The sequence below is a fragment of the Amblyomma mixtum genome, chromosome 3 (genome assembly GCF_055824585.1).
Source record: "Amblyomma mixtum isolate Tamu chromosome 3, ASM5582458v1, whole genome shotgun sequence".
Classification (NCBI taxonomy): Eukaryota; Metazoa; Arthropoda; class Arachnida; order Ixodida; family Ixodidae; genus Amblyomma; species Amblyomma mixtum.
This window is the reverse complement of record NC_143014.1, coordinates 253,685,488-253,707,178: the sequence shown is the minus strand read 5'-3', so window position 1 is coordinate 253,707,178 and position 21,691 is coordinate 253,685,488. Positions and strand designations below refer to the sequence as shown.

General features: G+C 42.1%; 1 protein-coding gene across 1 annotated transcript in view; it reads right to left on the bottom strand.

Moving 5' to 3' along the window:
- The window catches only part of LOC149354394 (nose resistant to fluoxetine protein 6-like), a 48,050-nt gene extending 26,835 nt beyond the window's left edge, over positions 1–21,215 (bottom strand). The window contains exons 1-7 of the mRNA XM_089575978.1: positions 20,957–21,215; positions 17,666–17,880; positions 10,062–10,173; positions 8,220–8,304; positions 5,229–5,320; positions 3,115–3,291; positions 1,512–1,605 (exon numbers count right to left, since the gene is read on the bottom strand). Of these exons, the coding sequence (XP_089432104.1) occupies positions 1,512–1,605; positions 3,115–3,291; positions 5,229–5,320; positions 8,220–8,304; positions 10,062–10,173; positions 17,666–17,880; positions 20,957–21,215 (1,034 nt within the window). The remainder of the gene's footprint in view (positions 1–1,511; positions 1,606–3,114; positions 3,292–5,228; positions 5,321–8,219; positions 8,305–10,061; positions 10,174–17,665; positions 17,881–20,956) is intronic.
- Between the last annotated feature and the right edge of the window lie 476 nt (positions 21,216–21,691).

Sequence of the window (21,691 nt, the reverse complement as noted above, 5' to 3'; positions counted from 1 at the left end):
CCACATTAATTAGTGATCTAATTGTCAATAATTGCTACCGATTAATCATCCTCGTTGATTACGGTTATCGATTACAATCACTTTGTTTTAAATTTTTCTTATTTAAACATTCTAATTATACACATTCACTTTCATTACACCCATTTTCACCTCAATCACGCATTTTGGTTTTTAAAATTTGGCCCCATTGCTGCTTTCCCGCCCACATGTCAAGCCTATTCGACCGTCCAACGATATTTGCTTCTAATAAATTAACTAATTATTCTATGTAAATCAAAATATTTAGTTCAACTAACTATCACTAATCAAGCACATTTAAATCCATTTCAAACTTTATTTTCACTTCTTTTCCTACTTTTAAACTATTTTCTCGTCCACTGTTGTTTTCAGTCCTGTCAATATATCGAATTCCGCGACCAGATTCACGAAGACTGACATTGCTGACGCAAATTTGGGCGTCATTTTCTTGCATATTACTCAGGAATCCGCACGCCCAATGCAATCCCGCACTATTCGTAACGCCGCTGTCTTCCCGCTATCGACGATACGCGGATAGGTACTGCCAGTATTTTGGAGATTACCTACGCCCTGCGAGTCGAAATGCTATGAGCAAGTGCCGCAAAAGAAAAAGAAAACTCAAGCTTAATATAGAGACCGTGTGGTCTTATTACTGTCATTGTTTTACATCTCACACTGCTTGTTTCTTTTGATACGGCAGTGTTTCTTTCAAGGCTTTGCATAACTGGAGAATACACGCGGACGAATCGCTTTCACCATGCAGACGCGCCTTGTTAGGGCTCACTCTGTAATTTCTGTGCAAGTACCATCAAGATTCGCCCACATTACTCTTCAGTGATGCTGTGCGGATATCTTAAAATGATAGCGTTTCCACTCTTTTTTGATAGTTAAACGTAGCTTGTAAAGCACTGGTGTTTAAAGAACGGCAATGTAGAACTTCCACTGCAGAGCAAGTACTTATAAGCAGAAGGTATGATATTGTGCGATGGTGAGCAGAACCTCTCGTCAATTCCGGTCGGAAAGGATCCAGAAACAACTTGTAGGATGGGGACTTCCGTGTTTTATGAGAAATATTGGGGAAAAAGTTGCATAGTTAAATGCAGGGACGTTCAGCTTACTCAAAGTCATAGTACCGAGGGGCGAGATGCGTCTATACTTATGTGCGCAACGCGATCGCCTCACTGACAGGCGCTTTCCAATCTTGGTAGCCAACACGACACGGAGGCCCCATCGTCTAGTCATGACACTCCAATGAAAGCTGCCCGCAAGCCAGCCGCGAAATTTACGGTAGCAAGAGAGGTTTTATGAATTTATGAATCTTGTGAGTTGATTGCATTTACATGTGAAAGATAGAAGGGGCATGCTCAAAGACTGTTCTCATTTATTATCGTGTGCAGCCACTCTCTTAAAGCTAAACAAGCAGGCGTACCGTTCCCTTCGAGAGCATTGCAGCGTAGGCCAAAATGGCCTGCCCCACTCACCACTTAACTCACCTGAGAAAGAAGAACGTGTCAACGCTGAGGTAACCTGCTGTCAGGATCATGTTTTCCCATCTCTCGAAATATTTAATGTTGTTGGCCAAGCCAGCTGCACAACAGAAAAGAAGTATGGAGATCAAAATTACTCTTCAAAGAAGATACCACACATTCATAAGTTAGGCAGTAGAAGTTGCCCTTCACAATGGAATGAATTTTTTAAAATTTTGTTATGTTTATTTTATGAGTACAACACAGTCAAACATTCTGCACATGGCTGTTTAATTCACTCTTTAAAGCGGCAACCACTGTGTCCATGAGGTGGGTGCTGCTGCTGAAACTATCCAAGGTTCCTACCCGAATCTCGAATTTCAATGAAATCAAACTGTATTAAAATTGAGCATTTTTATATTAAGCAACTTGTATGCGTTTCGTTATAGAAAATGCTATTTTATAACTCAAGCCTTCTTGGCAGCAATACCTGCTGACAATCCCAAAGTGTCTGCAGTAAGCTCACGCGTAATCAGCTTGAGCGTTGCGTTTTACACAGTCTGAAAGCGAGATGAGAGCTTTTCGCCCAATGCCACTGCATTTTTGTTTGAGAATCTATTAGCAAGGCCTAGGTCGACTGCACACTTTACGCTTACGTCAACGATATTGTTTTCTGTTGCTTTAGCAGTAGCGGTCACCTTATCTCTTCGGAAGCAGCTCATGATGTCTTCATTACCAGTTTTTGGATGCGTTGTACTCAGACATGGCGAGCACAAAGGGCAAGTAATACCTTTATTTGTTTACCATGGTAACGAATTCTCAGAAAAAAAAGAAGTTCCATATTTACAGCCATACTGCCCTACTGATAGAATTGAGCTTGTGCTTGACGTCCTGGTTTTCATTATAGCTTTATGATGTATAGAAAAGAAAATGTGCACCCTACTTGAATATAGCGCAAATGAGGTATGGTCGAACAATTTTTACCTTGCTTATCTCTCTTTGAAGCCGTAACCGGAGCAATTTTCCAGCCTCTTTTATGATGTTGCCATTTCCTTCCGTTATCTAGGGTCGTTTCTTTTATTGTTGTGCCGGCGTACTACGCACTAGAAACTGAATTAGAAGCCAGAGATGCCTTCGACGATATCATAAAATCCGTAAGGCCGACGCCTCTTCCTCGTATGGGACCTTTGCCAGGCCTTGCAGAGGCCCTTCGTTCACGACCACGTGTTTTCGGTTTCATTACATTTTTCCTTCTTCTCTCTTGATCACCGAGGCACCTGTTTGCTTCAGCAACGACCTGATTGTCATTGGGAAAGATTCTTGGTGGAGCATTTGCTCTTCACAGCTGTGTTTCCGTCCTGAATCCAGGACAAACAAGTGCCACATTGGCACCCACAAACTTGAGCATGTGATATCATGGGCACCATTTTCATTGATTATTGGGTCAATGCTGCGAGAAATATCCTGCCTGAGATTATTCCGATTGAATTCTTCTAGGCATGTCGGTCAAACTTTCAGCTTGCTTGCACATTGTAACATATCAAGGAGATAATGGAAGCAATATCAAGGAAATAAATTCTCTCAGGAGCAAGTAAACACATAGGGAATGCAATGGGTGTGGATAACTTACAAAATGTGTCCGATATTGTGCCGTAGGAATGACCGAGTACAATCCACGCCAAGCTTAGAAACCGCAATCCGTGGAGAAAGCGGAGGGCGTGGGCGTCCGAGCTTTTACTTGCAATCCTTAGTAGGAGGCTTGTGTTCGCCGCCACAGAAAATGCGACAAGGCACCTGGTAAGAAAACCTAGGCCGAGAGAATAGGAGGTCAGTATGAGGGCGTTGAAAAGCGCGAACATTGGAGTGCAGCTCAATAAAACCAATTCTCCGCGGGCACAGAAACTTTTAGCGAACTCTGTTGCATTAGCTCCATAGTTCTTTTAAGCAAAAGGCTGCATATCGTTACTTGCTCAACACGAGAGCAAACACGAAGTCATAATTCTGTTATTCAGAATTTCGGCAAAGCTCCATGCCCAATTTCACATGCATATGAAGGAAACTGCCTAATATGTGCTTGCATAGGGGATGAGCATCTCCAATACAACGCCCCCATTAGTGAGCGTTATTTAGCTGGCCATAAAAAAAGCCGTTCGGCGCTGTAAATATTACGTTTCCAAAGTTCACACGCTCATAACGCATAGACCTTTTTGCTCCGATAGCAATAACTGCGTCACTTGGCGAAAATGTAAGCGTTACTTGTGTAAAGCATCAGTGAGTGAAGCCGCCAATTCCAGAAGCCCCACCCGCAAGCCACCTCCCCTCCACGGCCTCCAAGCTAAGTGAATTGCCACCCACCCACCGACAGTATCAATCCACCTTCCACCCAAACCTTCACCATCTAGGAGTCATCCACCACACACCCGCCTACCCCCAGAAGCGCCCCCTACTTTCCTCCACAAGGCTTCCACTCATTAGAAGCCTATACAGCAGTGTAACGAAACAGCGAAGGCGAAATCGAATTCATAGACGCAATGGGAAAGCCAGCTACCCTTCAGAAACACCACACACTAGACTGGTTTTCTCCAACCCATTATAAGTATCTACTTTCTAGTTTGCATGATTCCGGCTTTTTTACCAGCAATAGCGACTGACCAGTACAATTGTATCGATCATTCCCAACCAATGACCACCCAGGAAAGCTCGGTCTTTTCCGCGGGGGCAAGGGATACAAGGTCGCCTAGCGCTACTTTTTTTGCTGGCAGATACGGTTAATTAGTGCCAGTGCATCCGCTACACTCGCTTGAATGCGTGCAAGCGTAGCTTTCGACTTTAGTTTCTTCCACTGCTTCTAGGAAGAAACCTTCGTGTTCCATTACTCTTATGCTTCTTTTATATCCATAAACCCGCTAGTGGTTCTGCGTCTTCATCTTTTATTGTAGGAAAACCCCATTGGTACATTTTCTCTTAGAAAAAAAGGCCTAAGGTGCAATTTCACTGCATTAAATAACAAGCTGAAGCGCTTTTATAAAAAGCTATTCCTAGCATCACTTGCCCGAAGAGATAACAATCCAGTGCTGATGTCCTCATATGAGGGCATGCTAAGAACGGTTGCATACATTTATTACTGTCATGCCAAAAAGCAGTTGTTGAGTTCTGGTCGCCAGCAAAGTTTGTTTTATAAAATGAAGAAAATTATCAGTGCCTCCAAACAAGCAGTTAAGAGACAAAAAACGTCATTACATGAACATTCCATAACGTCGTCGTTATATGTCATGGGAATCTCCCTCTTTGTATTTAACCATAACCATAATCAAGAGCTTAGAAGTTTGAAAACTGGATCCCTTATTATTGGGGGCGTCCATTTGTATTGATTTCACCTTATATCTCAGCGACTACAATACATATATGGCTTGAAAAAACATACCTTTTCTTTTTCCTCATTTGTGGACAAACAAACATCAGGACGAACATGCAGCTTCATAGAAATGAAGCTTCCGCGGCCAAATACAAATTCCTTAACACTATGTTCAGAAGCGGGCCAAGTATTGCCATAGCCATTCAACTACAGTGACTACAATACATATAGGGCTTGAAAAAATATACCTTTGTTTGCCCACATTTGTGAACAAACAAACTTCAGGACGAACATGCAGCTTCATAGAAATGAAGCTTCCGCGGCCAAATACAAATCGTTAACACTATGTTCAGAAGCGGGTCAAGCTTTGCCATAGCCATTCAACTTACCTAGTCTTCCATTTATACTGGCTTTTGACTCCAGGTAGAGATCCATTGCTGTTCCCAGCGCAATAACACCAGCCAGTACACTAAGGGTGACACTGCAGTGAGAATGATATGCATAAGTTAAAATTCCAGGAAAAAGAGATATCCTAAGATGCGGAATTAGGACTGGAAGAGAATATCTCAAAATTATGAAGCCTCATGTGCAGTCTGTAGGCTATTATGAGAGATCGGCTCTTGTGAACAGTTTTCGGTTTTACTATGAAAGCGCAAGAGAGACGCTCATTCGCGAAAAGAGAATACGTTCCCAGTCTGCATTTCCACATTTCGCGGCTTCAGGATTTTCCTGTTAGAATTTCTGTCGTCACGCTCAGAAAATATAAACCCTATAAATGTAGAACACTTTATCGCTAACCTGTGTGACAAGAACGGGACTATAATTTGTGAAGACTAGCACGAAATTCAATCGTCTTTGTACCTCACATTCACGGCGCTATTAGCAGCACTAAATTCCCGGTTAGTGATTTTGCAATAACCCGGAACCAACAAAGTAAAGAAACTATTACTCTGCATTCCGTGACAAAGAGCAAAAAAAAATACCACACGTGATGAAAGACGTTTTTCGCTGGCTGATAACCGGAACGACAAAGATAACATAGGACAATTATAAATTAGCATGACAGTAAACCGGGAGAACTTCTGCACAGTGTGGCAGCAGAGCGATTAGTTTTTACTGCCGAGTACAAACAGACCGGGTAGTTACTCAGAATGACGTCCCAAGACCTGCAGTATGTGGGACCTGGTTCGAAGCCAGAATTCCATGTCGTAAAAAAAAATCGTGTTGCCGGGCCTTTTAACGCACATTCTCATGAGACAAGTTATCGCAAGTGAAGACACACACGCGAACGGCGAAAATAGGACTGCGTTAGCGTGTTTACCTTCCAGTCTTTATTTGTTTTTTTTTTCTTTTTTTCAATTTCTGTCATTCCTATTCGCGCGAGCGTGCTTCGTGATTACAGGACAGGACGCCAGTCCTGTCCTGTTGTGTGTGTTGTCTCCGTTTTTTAGAGCCAGTACGCCTTTTGCGTAAACATGTCGTGCTTCATAACGATTCGGCGTCAACTGATGTGTAAAAAACTTCCGGCTCAAAGTTCTCTGAGAAGGACAACTTGCATATGGTAACAAAGGTCTTTCAGCCCTTTCGTCTGGTTTTTTCTGGCGGCACCTAACTGTACGAATAATTCATTACAACCGGACCATGGCATTCGAACAATCCCCTCGCGACAAACACAAAGAAATAAAACCTGCGGATGTAAGAATTTGACTGCACATTTAGCGCATTGTAGAGGTGAACTCAAGACAAGGAATATTGCATTAGTTCTCTGCGCATTCTATCCGCACGCTGCTTCCAGTCAGGCGCTGTGAAAAGAGCACGTGACACCCGTGCCGCCGTGTGGCGCGTGCTCGTAGGCCTGTCTAGCGCTCTTTTTGGGCGCTCGATTTGGCTTCCGACCATGTGCGGCGACCCTGAAATTGCTTGCGCTGGAGTAGCTATGAAGATCGTATTTTTACAAATCTAAAATCTGATATGCATCCTGCTTATGGTGGGCTAAATTCCTCTCAATAAATGAGGCACCTAAATGCAGTAGTTGAAAATTTGCCTATTTCAATTAGTTAACCAGCGTGCTAGGTACATTGCTGTATTCCGGAGCACACCACCGCTGACAATTCTATGGCGAAGAGTCTGCTATTCTAACTAAAAAACTTATCTTTAAAAACTGCTGACACTCTTAGGTCAGACATACTTTATAAACAAATGTGTCCTCTCGGGCAGAAAACTGCGAACAGGTTTTCATCCAGAAATCTTGCGTAAAAAACGCGCGTCCATGCAGTCGTTAGGCATTTTACTCTCCGAGATCGACTTCTACATCTTCGCTGCCTATGTTGTCAAACTCGACAAACCAAAAGACGTCTCGACGTAAAAAGAAAAACTAAACGGGGTGAAGGCAGCTTCTCGGTTCTACACCAGTGGTGCTTACCTCAATATATGCACCCAAATTGGGAATAGGTTCTTGACATGATTCAACCAGTTATATTCTAGGGAATCTTCCTAGATTTGTGTTCCATTAAAGCGTCAGGTTGTTGCTCAAACATAATACCGTGCTCAGTATTAGCTGGAAGACCAAAAATATTGAAGAATCTCAGTTCTCGAAGCAAAGCGAGCCCGGAGATCCTGTAACATTGCGCATTTAGGAGCCGACGCAAAGAACAAAGTACGCTGAATGGTCGTGTATGTTGGGTGCGTTGCGTGAAGGACTTTCGAGTAACAAAAAACGGAAACCTCATTTGATTCACTTCAAACGTTTTGCCAGTTACATTCCGCATGATACAACTATTTTTGTGCAGAGGAAAGGGGTTTTGTTTATATTATGTGAATTGGCAAAGAGCTTTTTACCTGAACTCTACTGAGACACTCAATAGAATGGCGTTGCAGAATTGCATTACGTACTTAGTTGAAGGTTCGAAGGTTTGACGCAGTAGATGCGACGCTTATGAGGCTAAAGTTAAACGAAGCCTTTTCAAGAAAGGGAACCTAGCCAACCTTCTGACGGCTATAGGCTCACTGCGACCATTGCTTTAACTGTTCAGGGAGTAAATGCAGCCATTTGGGAAAAAGCGCTTTGAGAATGGCGCTGTCGAAAAATATCCAATCTCATGCTTTATTTTTCACGTACGCAGCTGTGTGTATTACTTACTCCCGTCGTATATCCTACAGGCGTTTATTACATGGTAATTAATGCGATATCGTAAATTCCACTGAATTATTCCCGCATTGAATATACATCCAAACACGTGGCGCAACAGCAACAATTCAAGTCGCATAGCCCTGGTGTAGCACTGTGACATCGATTTGTACGGAATAATATAAGAGTCCAGTATGCGTGTAAATTTTCGGAAAAAGTAAAAAAGCTCACATTGCACCACAAATAGACTTACATAATTCCTTTCTGTCCTGTAGTCAGTGGCACTGGCTCGTTGGTGACGCAGTTGTTGATTTCAACGTGCACGCCTGGCGGCTTGACTATGCATAAGGAGAAAGGGCAGGGCAGGAGGGGGAGAGCGGACAAGAAGGAAATAAGAGAGAGAAGTTTTATGGACTTTCGCAGACGTACTTTGGCAACGAGTGCAATAATTTCAGCATATCTAAGCAGTTACTTGACGATCTCGCCATGAACATTCATTCCAATTAAATTGCTCAAATTTCTGCAGCTAACACGCCAAATTAGAGGATTTAATTCAAGGCACTCGTGCTAGGATTTGTCACTTCCACGTGGATTGAATTTAATTGGTTATCGAGGTGACTGTATTTGTAGTTTCCGCTGCACTAATTATTATACCTGTTTGAGGACAGACCTGGCAGCTGCTGAGCTCTTCTTTTCTGCTATTCTAGGTGGGAGCTTTTAAAATCCACTCACACCTTCTATGTAACGGCAAACCGTTCCCTTAGGGTACTTGGAGAAATTAATAAGTGATGCATTTAACCAGTGAGGATTTAACCGCTTGGTATCACATAACATGATAACGAGGCCACAATTTAAATAAGTGTCTAATAACAGACTAAGATTCCTTATGCTTCAAAATGTGCCAGGGGAGATATCGAGCAGAAATATGCGAAATAGAAAAGAATACAAAAGTTGCAGTAACGCGGTTCTGAACTTATTGTCCGCAAGTAAAAGGGTATACATAAATTTAAGGATATAAATATACAAACGCCGCTGCAGTGAAAGGTAAAAATACTTACTGGCCAAAAAGAAAAAGCGTTCTGGTCTTGATACCTGTGTTATGAGCGACGTTAACGGAGTGTGTGATTGAAAGGGTTGTTATCTATTGTTTTAATTTGTAGACATCCTGTGGACACCAAGTGGTATCCAGTCCGACACTAAAACTTCGTGTTCAACAGCACGAATTCATCTTAACACTGCTCCGATGATGGAAAAGAGGTGTGCCCCCCTCCGCCGAGGTCAGTTTCTCATCGAGCTGTGATAGAGAGCGTGTGTGTCAGTTCCCGTGCTGTGTCCGGACTTCAAGCATATGCAGTGCAAAAGCAGAATCCCCACATACAAAAGTTGCAGTAACGCGGTTCTGAACTTATTGTCCGCAAGTATAAGGGTATACATAAATTTAAGGATATAAATATACAAACGCCGCTGCAGTGAAAGGTAAAAATACTTACTGGCCAAAAAGAAAAAGCGTTCTGGTCTTGAAGTGAAGCTTTCGCTTCTATGTCCCTTTTTATTCTGTTTTGCGTTTCCTTTACCTTCTGCAGGTGTTATACTAATACCGTTGTTAAAATGGAGGCTTCCTCACGACGTTATGTTAAGTTAGTACGTATTTTCTCGATAAGGTCGTGGCCTTTTAATATAGCTATGCGTTTTTTCTTGCTCTCCATAGAACACATGCGGCAGAAAATTTGTTAAGGTTTGACAAGGAACGTTTCCTGCAGGGGTAGCTCTGCTGCACAAGAATAATATCCCGGACGAAAATTCACGGGGAGCGCAACACATGACCGCGGGCATGAGGTACAATTTCGAACTGACAGAATGTCGATATAAAATCATCAGGCACGCATTGACAAAGTACCGTAGCTCTGTTGGTTTCACAATTCACTAGCTAGGAATGAAGATTGACAAAAAAAGGTGTACAGTGCCCTGTCTATCAGACCTGTTGCTATCAGAGTGCTCTATGCTGTCCACCATTCCCGACATAAACAGCACGAAAACGAAAAAGTTATGTCAAGTTAATTTGAATCATAAAGTTATAATTTTCTCTTATGCACACCTGTGTCAATGAGGGCTTGAAGTTCTGTCTCATTACAGTCGTTGACCACACACACACCCACACGAACGACTGATAATCTCTCATGTGTGAAGTAGTCTTCGAACTTGGCCATCTACAAACAAAAAGTAAAGGGCAGTTTTATTCAGCAATCACTTCTCCATCAGCATGCGCAGTAATGATTCCACCAAATGTACAGAGCTGGTCAAAAGTTCCCAGGCCACATGGTATGCTTTTCATCGGTATATCCTGGCACTAAAGATTCCGATAAAGCTATCAATGTTCTCAGATGGTAGAACGATCCTCCTCCTATTCTCAACAGACATTTAGAGCTTCGAGGGTATCTCAACTGCGCGATTATGCTGGTCAAAAGCAAAACCTGTGGCCTTGGAACTTTTGACTGGCCCTGTACCTGGCTGATTTATAGCAAGCGTGAGCCGTCCCAGGAGTCCATGAATTTAGTCAAGCTTAGTTACTATAACAGATTCACATTGTACAAGAAAAGAGAAGCAAGTTTTCCAATGTTTACACGTCTCAGTGATACGTTGCACGTTTTATAAAACATTTCAGTACCGATTTAATTGGCGGCTTATATTGGTAAACTCATGAATTCGTTTACGTCTACTTAGAATGATAAATGTGGCTGAATAGCACTTGGAAAACATAAAGGCCAATAATCTGAACGCTGTTTCGCAACCTCGTTTTGACCGCCAATATATTCTGGGTTTCAAAGTGATCCATAACGTATGCAATGCACAGGTCTTTGAACTAAAAACCAAGGTTAAATGCGCAACAAAAAAAAGTTGCGGTCTACATCACCAACATAATGCAGCTCATAAGCCGGCAATGCTCAATCGCGAAGAAATTTTTTCTTCAGCTGCTTGAGTGCTTACCAGCCGTAACCTTAAGTTATAAACGACGGGCGGCCTCTAGAAGGTATAGTTTTTCAAATACAGTGAGCTCTCGGCTCAGCGGCAAGGAGATAACTATGGGAGAGTCTTATTTCCTAAAGTGGCACCACCTGTCTACAGTCTCCATTTCAGATCGACATAAACAGCCACCACGTTAGTAACTGAATCAATCATTCGATAACTCTTTATTTCGGCAGAAGAAAACGCAGAGCACAGCAGAATAAAGAGCTCTGACAACTTTGATTCCCTTCTGAGCCTTATTTAAACAAAAAAAGGCGCAACACCAGCGCGGTGAATAATACAAAGAGAAAAACGAAAAGAACTAAAATAAGTACGAGTTGCCAATAGTAATTAAGATTAACGGCGCTACATTAATACTACTATAAACTAGTCACATGAACTAGAAAATATTGGGAGACAGAGTAAACAAACTGAAGCATGCGTGAATTACAATACAAGCACAAAACATCAGTCAATAACAACTGCCAGCTGCTTTTGCAAAACTCTGTATTGCTTGCTGGCAAAATCGCGTCACACAAAGGATCACGTCAAGTGTACAAGACGCTGAATACATTGTGTGCCTAAAAGTTAAAAATTGTGATTCACCGATGGAACACAGTAAATCACCTTTAAAACAGGAGGCAATATCGAGTTGATTTGAAAGGGATGGGAGAAAATGACACAGCGACTGCTCACCATAGCTGTTTTGTGGGGTGGATAGAAAAAGCAGCTTAGACTGACGCAGTAAGAAGGTTCGTAAAAAGGTGACAAGTTATGCCAAGTTAGACATAAACGAAAGGTTTTGTTCGATCTCTTGTTTTCAGCATTGAGCTAAGCTCCGGGTAGTCGGACACTGCAGTTTACGAAATTTTGAAGGCATTTATCAGATTGCCATTATGCGCCTGATAGATTTTTTTGTTTTCTTCTGACAGCCACATGCATTCGCTAGTGCGACTCTTTTATTCGCTTTGATGCAAGCATAGACATTTAACGTTGTATCAAAGCTGGCTGTGTTAGACAGACAGCCAGCCAGACAGACAGACAGACAGACAGATTTATTTGACATCATGTGTACACAATGTCGGGAACATGGGCAAAAAGCCGGAAAAAGCGCGGCTTGACAGGGCCCATGTTCCCTATTAATAAAGGACATATGTTATGAATTCTGGTAACAAACACAATTTGACAACAGCAATGATTAGGAAATGGTGCAAAGATCACCTTTAAAAAACATAGTTTAATATTCAATTCGACATAGGTGTATGAAGTAGCAATGAGGGTTATTAAGAAAGTCAATTTGGAATACAAGTGATTAAGATATGTTAGAATAATAATGCTTATTAATAGTTTATACTATACAATTCAACATAGCAATATAAAGTAGCAATCAAAAATGCAAAAGAGAATTTGGAAAATACAAAACTATCACAAATTATCACAGTTCAAATCAAACAGTATGAAAAAGTTTGCCACACAGACATTTATCGCTGTACACAAATGATCATGTAATATTGCCGAGTGAGTTGAGTAATGATGGCAGTCTGTAACTTAGTGCCTGGGTTCCGTAGTTAGTTCGTGTTTTTGGAATGTACCATGTTTCGTTATGCCGGGTATCGTAAACGTTAGTATTTCTTGTGAGGTTAGATAGCTCTTGAAATAAATTGTTACCCTGTTTTTTGCTTCCTATAAATCGCCTAAGGAGTAAGTCATTGTATAAGGAATTCATGGTGGCTATGGAAAGTCTGTTAAAAAGTGGTTCTGTGTGAGCGAGGCGCGGTGCGTTAGCAATTGCACGGACAGCTTTCTTTTGTAATAATAACAGCTTAGTAATGTTAGTTGCGTTGGTGGTACCCAAGACCAGGTAGCAGTAGTTAATATGCGATAAAAATAGTGAATTATATATTAGCACCTTGATGGCCCGTGGTAAGAAAAAGCGTACTCTTGTTAATATGTCAACACCTTTCGCAAGTTTTTTGAGAATGTGTTGGACGTGATTATTCCATGTTAGGTGTGCGTCAAATATAACTCCAAGACTTTTTATGTACGGAACAAGTTCAATGGTCGATGTACCTATAACGAGGTCACTGTTAATGAAGGTGTTTTTATTTTTCGCTTGAAATAACACGGCCTTAGTTTTAGTGCTATTAATAGAAAGTGAGTTGAATGTGCTCCATTCGTGTAATTTACTTAGGAAATTATTGCAGCGTGGCACAAGATCATTAGGATCGGAAGAAGTAAAAAACAGGCTAGCATCGTCAGCATATGCAATGAATTTCGCAGTGTTATCAATGTTTGTGTTGTCGTTAATGTACAGATTAAACAGTAAGGGCCCAAGAATACTTCCTTGTGGTATCCCAGAATTAATTTACATGATGTCAGAGGTGTAAGTATTGATGATAACCCGCTGGCTGCGACGCTGTAGGTATGATTTCAGTAGATCTAGAAATACTATCTAAACCCATAAAGCTCAAGTTTCTTTAATAATGGTTTATGATTAATGCTATTGAATGCTTTTGAAAAATCAACAAAAATACCTAGAGGTAAAAGTTTTTTTTCTATTGCCTTCAAAATTAGTTCTTTTTGGGTTAAAAGTGCCAACTCTGCTGAACGACCTTTGCGGAATCCAAATTGAGAATTCGTCAGTATGTTTTGTTTATCACAAAATGTAGTCATCCTGTCATTAATTAACTTTTCTATGCCTTTTGAAAATACTGGAAGGATACATATTGGTCTGTAGTTGGACATTTCATTTTTATCGCCACCTTTAAAAAGAACGCTTACTTTTGCTAGCTGCATTGCTTCAGGAAATATGCCTTGCGTAAAGCAGATATTATAGATATGCGTAAGGACGGGAGCTAGGATATGTATGACGTACTTGACTGGTCCGATTTGTAGATCATCGGAATCTCGGGACCTCCTGTTACGGAACATTAGGAACGTGTTTTAGATTTCATCGGCACAGTTAGGCTCCAAAAATGCGCTATCACAAGTTGTATCTCTGATATATCTTAGGCTATGTGAATCATGTCGACTGTCAATTGATGTTGTGAAAAAAGAATTAAACGAGTGAGCTAAAGTTGTTCCTGATTTTAAGATACCATTCACAGCTATATCTGGAATGTGGTCTTGGTTTGTGTTATTCCTTCCGAGTACCATGTTAAGTCTCTTCCAAAGGATGTCGCTACGTTTTACTACTTCCGTGTTAAAAAGATTGTGAAGGTAATGCGTTTTCGCTTGCCTAAGAACTGCAGTCAGTTTATTTGTAAATTTTTTAAACGTCTTTAAATCATCCAGTTCCCGCGTTTGCAAGAAATGCCTGTAAATTGAGTCTTTCCGTTTGATCATTTTTAACATGCTTTTGGTAATCCAGGGCTTTCTCGATTTCTTGGTCTGTATCATTTTGTGTTTAAAGCATTTGTTGTAGCAATATTTGAACAAAGTTATGAAGGCGGCATAAGCATGATCAGGGTCACATATTTCGTATACCACTCCCCAATCAATCTGCATCAATTCCTTCTGAAATTCTTCTAATGTAAATGGGTTTATATCTTGAAATACTACAGACTGACGATCATTAAAAGGTTTGGTTTCAATACCTGCCCCAGTAAAAAGAAAAATTGGCAAGTGGTCGCTTATTTGTGCACCAATAACTCCTGAGGTAGTATTGTCAGGGCACAGATTAGTGACAAAAACATCTATCAGTGTACTAGAATCATTTTGTATTCGAGTAGGTGCACTAATTAGATTAGTACAGGCATTTGACTCCAAGAGTGTTAATAACTCACACTGGGACCCTGATTCCTGCAGCATATTAATGTTTATATCTCCCCCTACTAATATGTTGTACCTATTTTCATTTGCCCCGCTCAAAAACTCATCCAGAAATCAAAAAAGTGGATGTGCAACCAGTTGGCGGACGGTATACAACGGCGAAAAGGTTACTATCAGACACTACGGTTAGTATTTCAAAATCAGTGCTACTTCGAGTGTAGGGCTGACAGACATCACCATAACAAAAATTTTTTAACATCAGCAGAACACCACCACCTTTCTTCTCAGAGCGGTTTAAATAAAATGTGCGATAACCAGAAATATTGAGTATGTCGTTGTCGTCCTGATACCAAGTTTCGGTAAGCATGATGACGTCATATGAAAAACCAAAACAAGAAAATAATGCATGCAGTTCATCTTGCTTGTTCCTGGCGGATTGAGTGTTTAAGTGAAAGAATGACATGACATTTCTTTCACTAGCAACTTTCATTTCCGTAAGAATACCCTGCCCCCTGAATGTATAGCGTCTGCTTTGGATTATACTTACTCTGGAGTTAAATACCTGCGCTAGATAGCGCCGTAGGAGAGCCGCGAAAAAGAGTAAGGTTCCTTTCTCTATCTCATTTACGCTTTCATCAAGCTGAGTATTTTACTGGTTAACACATGCGCAGAATGGGATTCTAAGGTGCACAGGATCTCTGGTTCCGCAATTCAGGCAAATCTGAGCAGTGCAGCTCCGTCAAAGCGTACTTGGGGTGCGCCGACAAACGAACGTCATTATCCTTTCAGTTTCGATTCCGTTTCGCTCAAGAATACGCAGGTCGCTGTCACCACCTAAATCAAGCAGGGGATGACAGAAAGTACACCTAGGACTACGCGGCATAATCAGAAAGTAAGTCGAGAAGACCATCGTAGTGATGCAGTTGTTACAGTGCGACTGAAAGCGACAACCACCATAAGCCCTTGACAACCGACCGTAGACGAAGCATGCCGCTGCGGAGCTAGAAAGTACTGAAAGATTGCTTGTAACTAACATAATTGTGTCATTGCGACTACAATCGCCAGCTGGAATAACCATGGCACCACTAAAGGTACACGATGGACGTTGCGGTAGAGTCCTCATGAGTCTACCTTTTTGCGTAGTGCTTGTCACAGCTGGCAAGTTCGACCCGCAAACAACATATCAAAGTACCGAGCCTTTCACAAAAGCACTGCGTCTTCTACAGGCTCTTGATGTACTGCAGTCACTGAATTCCTTCTTGCATGATATATTTTCCATTATCCCTATAAATATGGCATAGTTCTTTAAGGAATTATATCATCATCAACCGAATCAATTCAATTAAAGAGAAGATATGGTCCGGTGCCTGAGCCTCACCTAAAAACCCCTCAGCGTGCTGATGAAACATGCACACGCGCCTCATGCAGCGTTCTCGCGGAGGCCCGACGCGCTCAGAAAAACTGCAGATGCAATTGAAATGCTAGTAGCAGGCAACGCGCTGCGGGGTTATGACTTTATACGTGCTTAATCCTTAGATTACTTATCTAACTCCTTGGACGTTATGCGTCACAAAATGGGTTATGAAGTCCAGCATGCATAGTCTTCTGAGCCCTAATCTAACTTCTAGGATGTTATGCGTCAGAACGTATTATAGTTAACCATATGCACACGTTGCATTGCCATATTAATATTACAGATTAATTGCAATCAGGTCCATCGAAACGCCACGAGAAAAGAAAGCAGTTTTTCTTTTTTGTTGTATTATTTCATCATTTTGTTGAGAAAGTGGTTATATTCGTAAATTGCCGCAGGTTGCTCTAAATGCGAAAATCTCCTTGGGCATAAAGATTAGAAACAAGCAAACAAAGTCAGTTTTTGTAGAGTTTTTTTCTCTGAACTTTACTCAACCGAAGCGCGTAGAAACAAAGACAGACTGCACCCAAATCCTAGACACACTCGTACTTCATCAGGGGCAGAATTTCGGCCAACTCATGAAAGGTCCAGTTGAGGGCGGGCATAGAGAACTCTTAGCGCCATGCTTTTATTCATGTTTCGTCGCTGAAATATGGGGGGAAATGATTTCTCTCAGACAAAATTTCCCGCCTGAAAGAGAGGGTGGAGTCACCTCCTCTCCCACCCCCCGTATTATTTATTTGCGCTTTAGACTTCAACCTGGAGCTCTCATTCGGATAAGGACTACTGGAGAGAACATTACTTCAGTTAGGGTCCCTAGAAATACTTGCAAGTATTTCTAGGGACCCTACTTCAGTCAATACAGCATTCAACAACTACAACCGTATCGCCATCTCTGGACAGAATAGAACACTACATATGGAGCTCTCGTTGATATTTGACAAAAGATGGAGACTCGGCTCCGAATGAGCAAAACATGAGCAAACTGACTTGCACTGCAATGCACAGGTGACACTTTAGTCTCCGGCGTTTGGCAGAAGGTCGTAAGGCGAGGGCAGGAGGGGGACTAGTGTGACGAATGCTTCCTGCAATCTGCAACCGCCGCAAACTTTTGACAGATTTTAGCGCGCGTACGGGAAGGTGTACGCACACGACAAAAACTCTCGAGATTGTTAGCCGTTGGTTTTTGAATAATTCATGAATAAGACCTTAACCGTGGGTTACCTCTGCAGTGCATTAAATATTCATTCCGCTTGTACATACACTCCCGGTAGAGAGATAGAGAGAGAATAAACTTTATTATATAAAGTAATTGCGCGAGTGGTGAGTGGCTAGATGGATGTTTAAGGGTTTTGGGGCCGTCAGGAAGGGAGTTATGCTCACTCTCAAGATATCGGGAGCGTCACAGGTGCCCGAAGTTTCTCGCTACACGTCATATCAGACGTGTTGAGGCAAGCCATGCGTGCCTTGGGGACTTGACAAACGCTGTGTGTGAGACAAGCGCTACTCACTCTCGGATGCCCGATCTGGAATGAGGCGACCAGTTCCTTCAGCAGGTCGGCGTTCTTGGAGAGGCGCAGGCGCAAGTTGCAGTACTGCGCACGCATCGTCTCGCGGCCCGAGGCCGGGTCGTGCATCACGGTCTCCACGCACTCGTCGAAAGCTCCCGGATCGGACGTGGTCGTCTGCAGGAGACCACTGGGGTACTTGCCAGACGCGTCGAACACTGCTCACGAATGAATGAATGAATGAATGAATGAATGAATGAATGAATGAATGAATGAATGAATGAATGAATGAATGAATGAATGAATGAATGAATGAATGAATGAAACGTATGGGCATTGCTTATGTGCCGAATTGTTTTCGCAAAGTTTCGCAATGTACAGAGCCGAAATTTATGTTTTATATTAAAAAAATAGAAATTGTTGGCATTGTTCAGGCCCTTGGTGTATCATTTTCTTGGGATCTATTGTAGGAAGACCAAGTTATTTTCTTGGCCAGAAAGTCACACTGTTAACCTATTGAATAGAAATGCATGTGGTTTTTCTGTGTCAGTGCTGTTCTTGGTTTATAATGTTTTATTTTCCTGCCACATACATGATTGCCGTTTCGTACGGGGCACGACAACTGAATCAAACATTAACAAAACTGCCTCTATTGCAAAAGAAAGTTTCGCGTACTAGTTAGATCTCGCCTTACATTTACATACTGAACCTGTCCCTGAAAACGTATGTTCTACCCAAAAACTAGCATGTGTACAAGCAAAGAATAATAAAAGTAATTATTTGACTTCTCGCAGACATTGCGCGACATTCGTTGTAAATTTAAACTTCGAATGTTGCCAACTTCTCCAACTTATACGTCACAAGGAAATGTGGTAAGTTGACGCGGTTTCGAAATAATTATGGGGGTAACACGTTTCAGTGGACCCTACCCCTTCTTTTAAACACTTTTCATGATAAAAGCGTACAAATTCCACCTAACTATGCAAGAATTCAAGCGCTTAATTATGTTTCACCACTACCAACCTCGTTTGCACACTGCATTGCACTGACATGGCATTATTTGACCCGCTTTTGCATTGTAAGAACTTCGTATAATTGTCGATATGTTTTAATACACTTGTAAACATGCTGCTATGTCGCTCCCTGAATGTTCCACAGAACTTGCATGTAGATGCATTCCGTTTTTGTTGCTTGTACAAGGGGTCGAGGGTTCTTCATGCTGCGTTCACAGAGCCTTTACCTCGACTTCCTATATCGTAAAGCATGAGAAAAAATAGAAAAAGGAAAGAAAGAGAGAAGAGAGGAAAAAGAGAACGAAGGAAATAAAGGAAGAAAAAATGTAGCAGTAAATACCGTAGGCACAATGAAGCTTATGGTTCTTTGTTTTAGTGATGGCTGTGTGATTAACCATGGTAAAAGCGATGAGTTCAGAATAGTGGACATGGCTAACACGCTTAGCGCTCGCTCTAAATGCGCTGATCCCGTTGGCTGCCGTCCCAAACTTGATTGTGTCAGTGGCAAGGCGGTAGAATGAGCACAGATGTTCACGTCCCTCTGTGACTAGATAAATGGACTGCATCGGGTAAAGTGCCCTCCTATGTAAGAAGTCCTTAGCGGCACGAAGTAAGGTGAATTCGTGGTGGCCCATATAATTACTTTCAAAATCAAGAAGTGCTGTATGGACCGTTAATCTCTCATATTTTCTTTCTTTCTATACACGTGTAGTCTGGAATGTAAGGTGTGGCAAGCAGATAGAAAAGAAAAAAAAACGGTGCTAGCACGGGCATCTGAGTACTTCGCAAATTCCTGAATCTTAATAAACCTTGGATGACGTTACCGGATATGCACATATTTGAAAATACCGAATACAATTGAAATATAGTCGAACCCCGTTATAACGAACCCGAAGCGGCCTCACGATTTTTTTCGTTATGACCGTTTTTTTTTTCTTATAGGGGTACGCGACCTTAGTTGCAACCATAACATACCACTATAGGCTGCGTTTAGTGCATCGCCGATGTGGATTGCGGAGGCCTTCAGCCCGCGCACCGAGCGCCCACCGAGCGAAAAAATGTTTGCGCACTAACTGAGTATGTCAGCTTTTCCCTACGTGCTCCCGTTTCTGCAGTGGCACGCATGGACTTTAGCGCCTGGATAATGGTTCTTGGAGAAATGGCGTAGTAGAGTACAGGGAGAGACCTATGCACGATATATAGCGTTAGTATTAAATGCTTAGGCTCTTTTTGGAATCATCCGGAACCACCCTACTGCATTTGCTATAACGTGCGGCTATGGAAGGTGCAACTGCTTTCGTTCGCGAGGCTGTCTACAGTCCCCGCAGCGGAGAGACACTTTTACTGAGACTTTTTGATACGGGTTGAATAGAAGCCAAGCCTGGAGGTGGTTCGTGAAACGCAGTAAGAGCAAAAATTTTGGAACAAACGTCTGGCTCGTCGGAATGTGCCGTTTTCAATGTGCGCGATGAGTTTCAGCCTAGTTTCTTTACTGACAGATGCGAAGAGTCCAAATTTTGTTTTCTTGCTGGAGTGTTCGAGTAGCACTATAATGTATCGTAGCGAATTTTGTTGCTTGGTCGATGTTCAATTACGAACGCGCAGCTCTGCAAGAACAAATACTCATATATGCAGCACCGATTAAAAATCTGTCTGCGCTTTAGAACACAGCGTGTTTAGTTATGGTCACGTTGTTTGACACTGCATTCACAGGAGCTGCCAGGGCTAGGGAAGTGGCTGCCACGAGGCCAACACGAACCAATCTTTCTTCAGAGAGTTTTTAACCATTCCGCCTATATTTTGCTGACACGAGCTGTAATTTTGAACTTCGATACCAGCAAGTTTTGAGACAATGTTTAGCGAATTTTCACTAGGCAGTACGCTTTCAGATTCGCTAATAAATTGGCACACTCAATAATGTCCTTCCGAAAAACTTAGTCGATCATTAAAACCGTATGAGCACTGTTTTAGCACATTTCCTAAAAGTAAATTATCTGTATTCGGTTTGGATTTTTCACTACTCGATGCGTATTGGCTAAAGTGGCTTTAATTCGACTCGCCTTCGATCCCAGTAACAAAGCCAACAAATTTTCGCTTTTAAAATAATCGTATCTTGTGTATTCGATTACTAAAGTAATTGATTACACAAAATACAATTAATCTCTCCATTTTTTATTTTGCATTTTTGAAGAAGTAATATTCGCGCCCCTGTACTGCGAATACATCTTCAGTCCTTTGCAAAAATTTTTAAAAGATAACGAGAGGCAGGCGGCGTACTCACGTCGCAAAGCCCATGGCTCCAAGTTCCTAAGGCCGCGTGCCATCTTGAGGAGACCGGCGCTGCAAGTGATCGACACCTCGGCTTGCAGGAGCCTCCTTGATATGGCCGACCAAGAACTGTCAAAGACGTCGGCGACCATTTCCCGAAGATGGTCCAGAAAATTCTTCTCCCTGTTCAGCATTGTTGTGTTCCCTTTGATGTCCTCTTGACTTGTCGGCGAACCCGAGGTCAAGCGCAGATTGCAGAACAAACACGTCATTAGAACCACGGCAGCCACCGGAATGAATGAACGAGGCCTATCTAAAAGAGACATAGCTGGGCGCTAATGATGTTAATGTCTTGTATAATGCTTATTCGAGGATCAAGCTGAGGGTCCGTTAAAGGTAAGGCGTTCGCGCGTTACCGACGCACTCCGCGCTGTTACTCTCTGATTGACCGTCTCAAAACGGCAACACTCTCTAAAACTTATATAATTGCGTGAAGGCCGACCGCCATTAAATGCTCTTCAGAGTGGTTTTAACGTGCTTAAGCAGTAAGCCCTAACCAACTCTGCCTCAAGTGCCACGGCCACGGCCAACATCCGGCTACTACCATCACGAGCGACTTGCAAACAAAACCAACAGTGGAAGCTCCGACCTCCTTTTCAGTAACGCTCCTTTACGTCACCTTTAGAAGATACCAGTCCTAAGATATAACACCTCAATCCCTGTACACCGCCGCAGCAGGATAACCTCA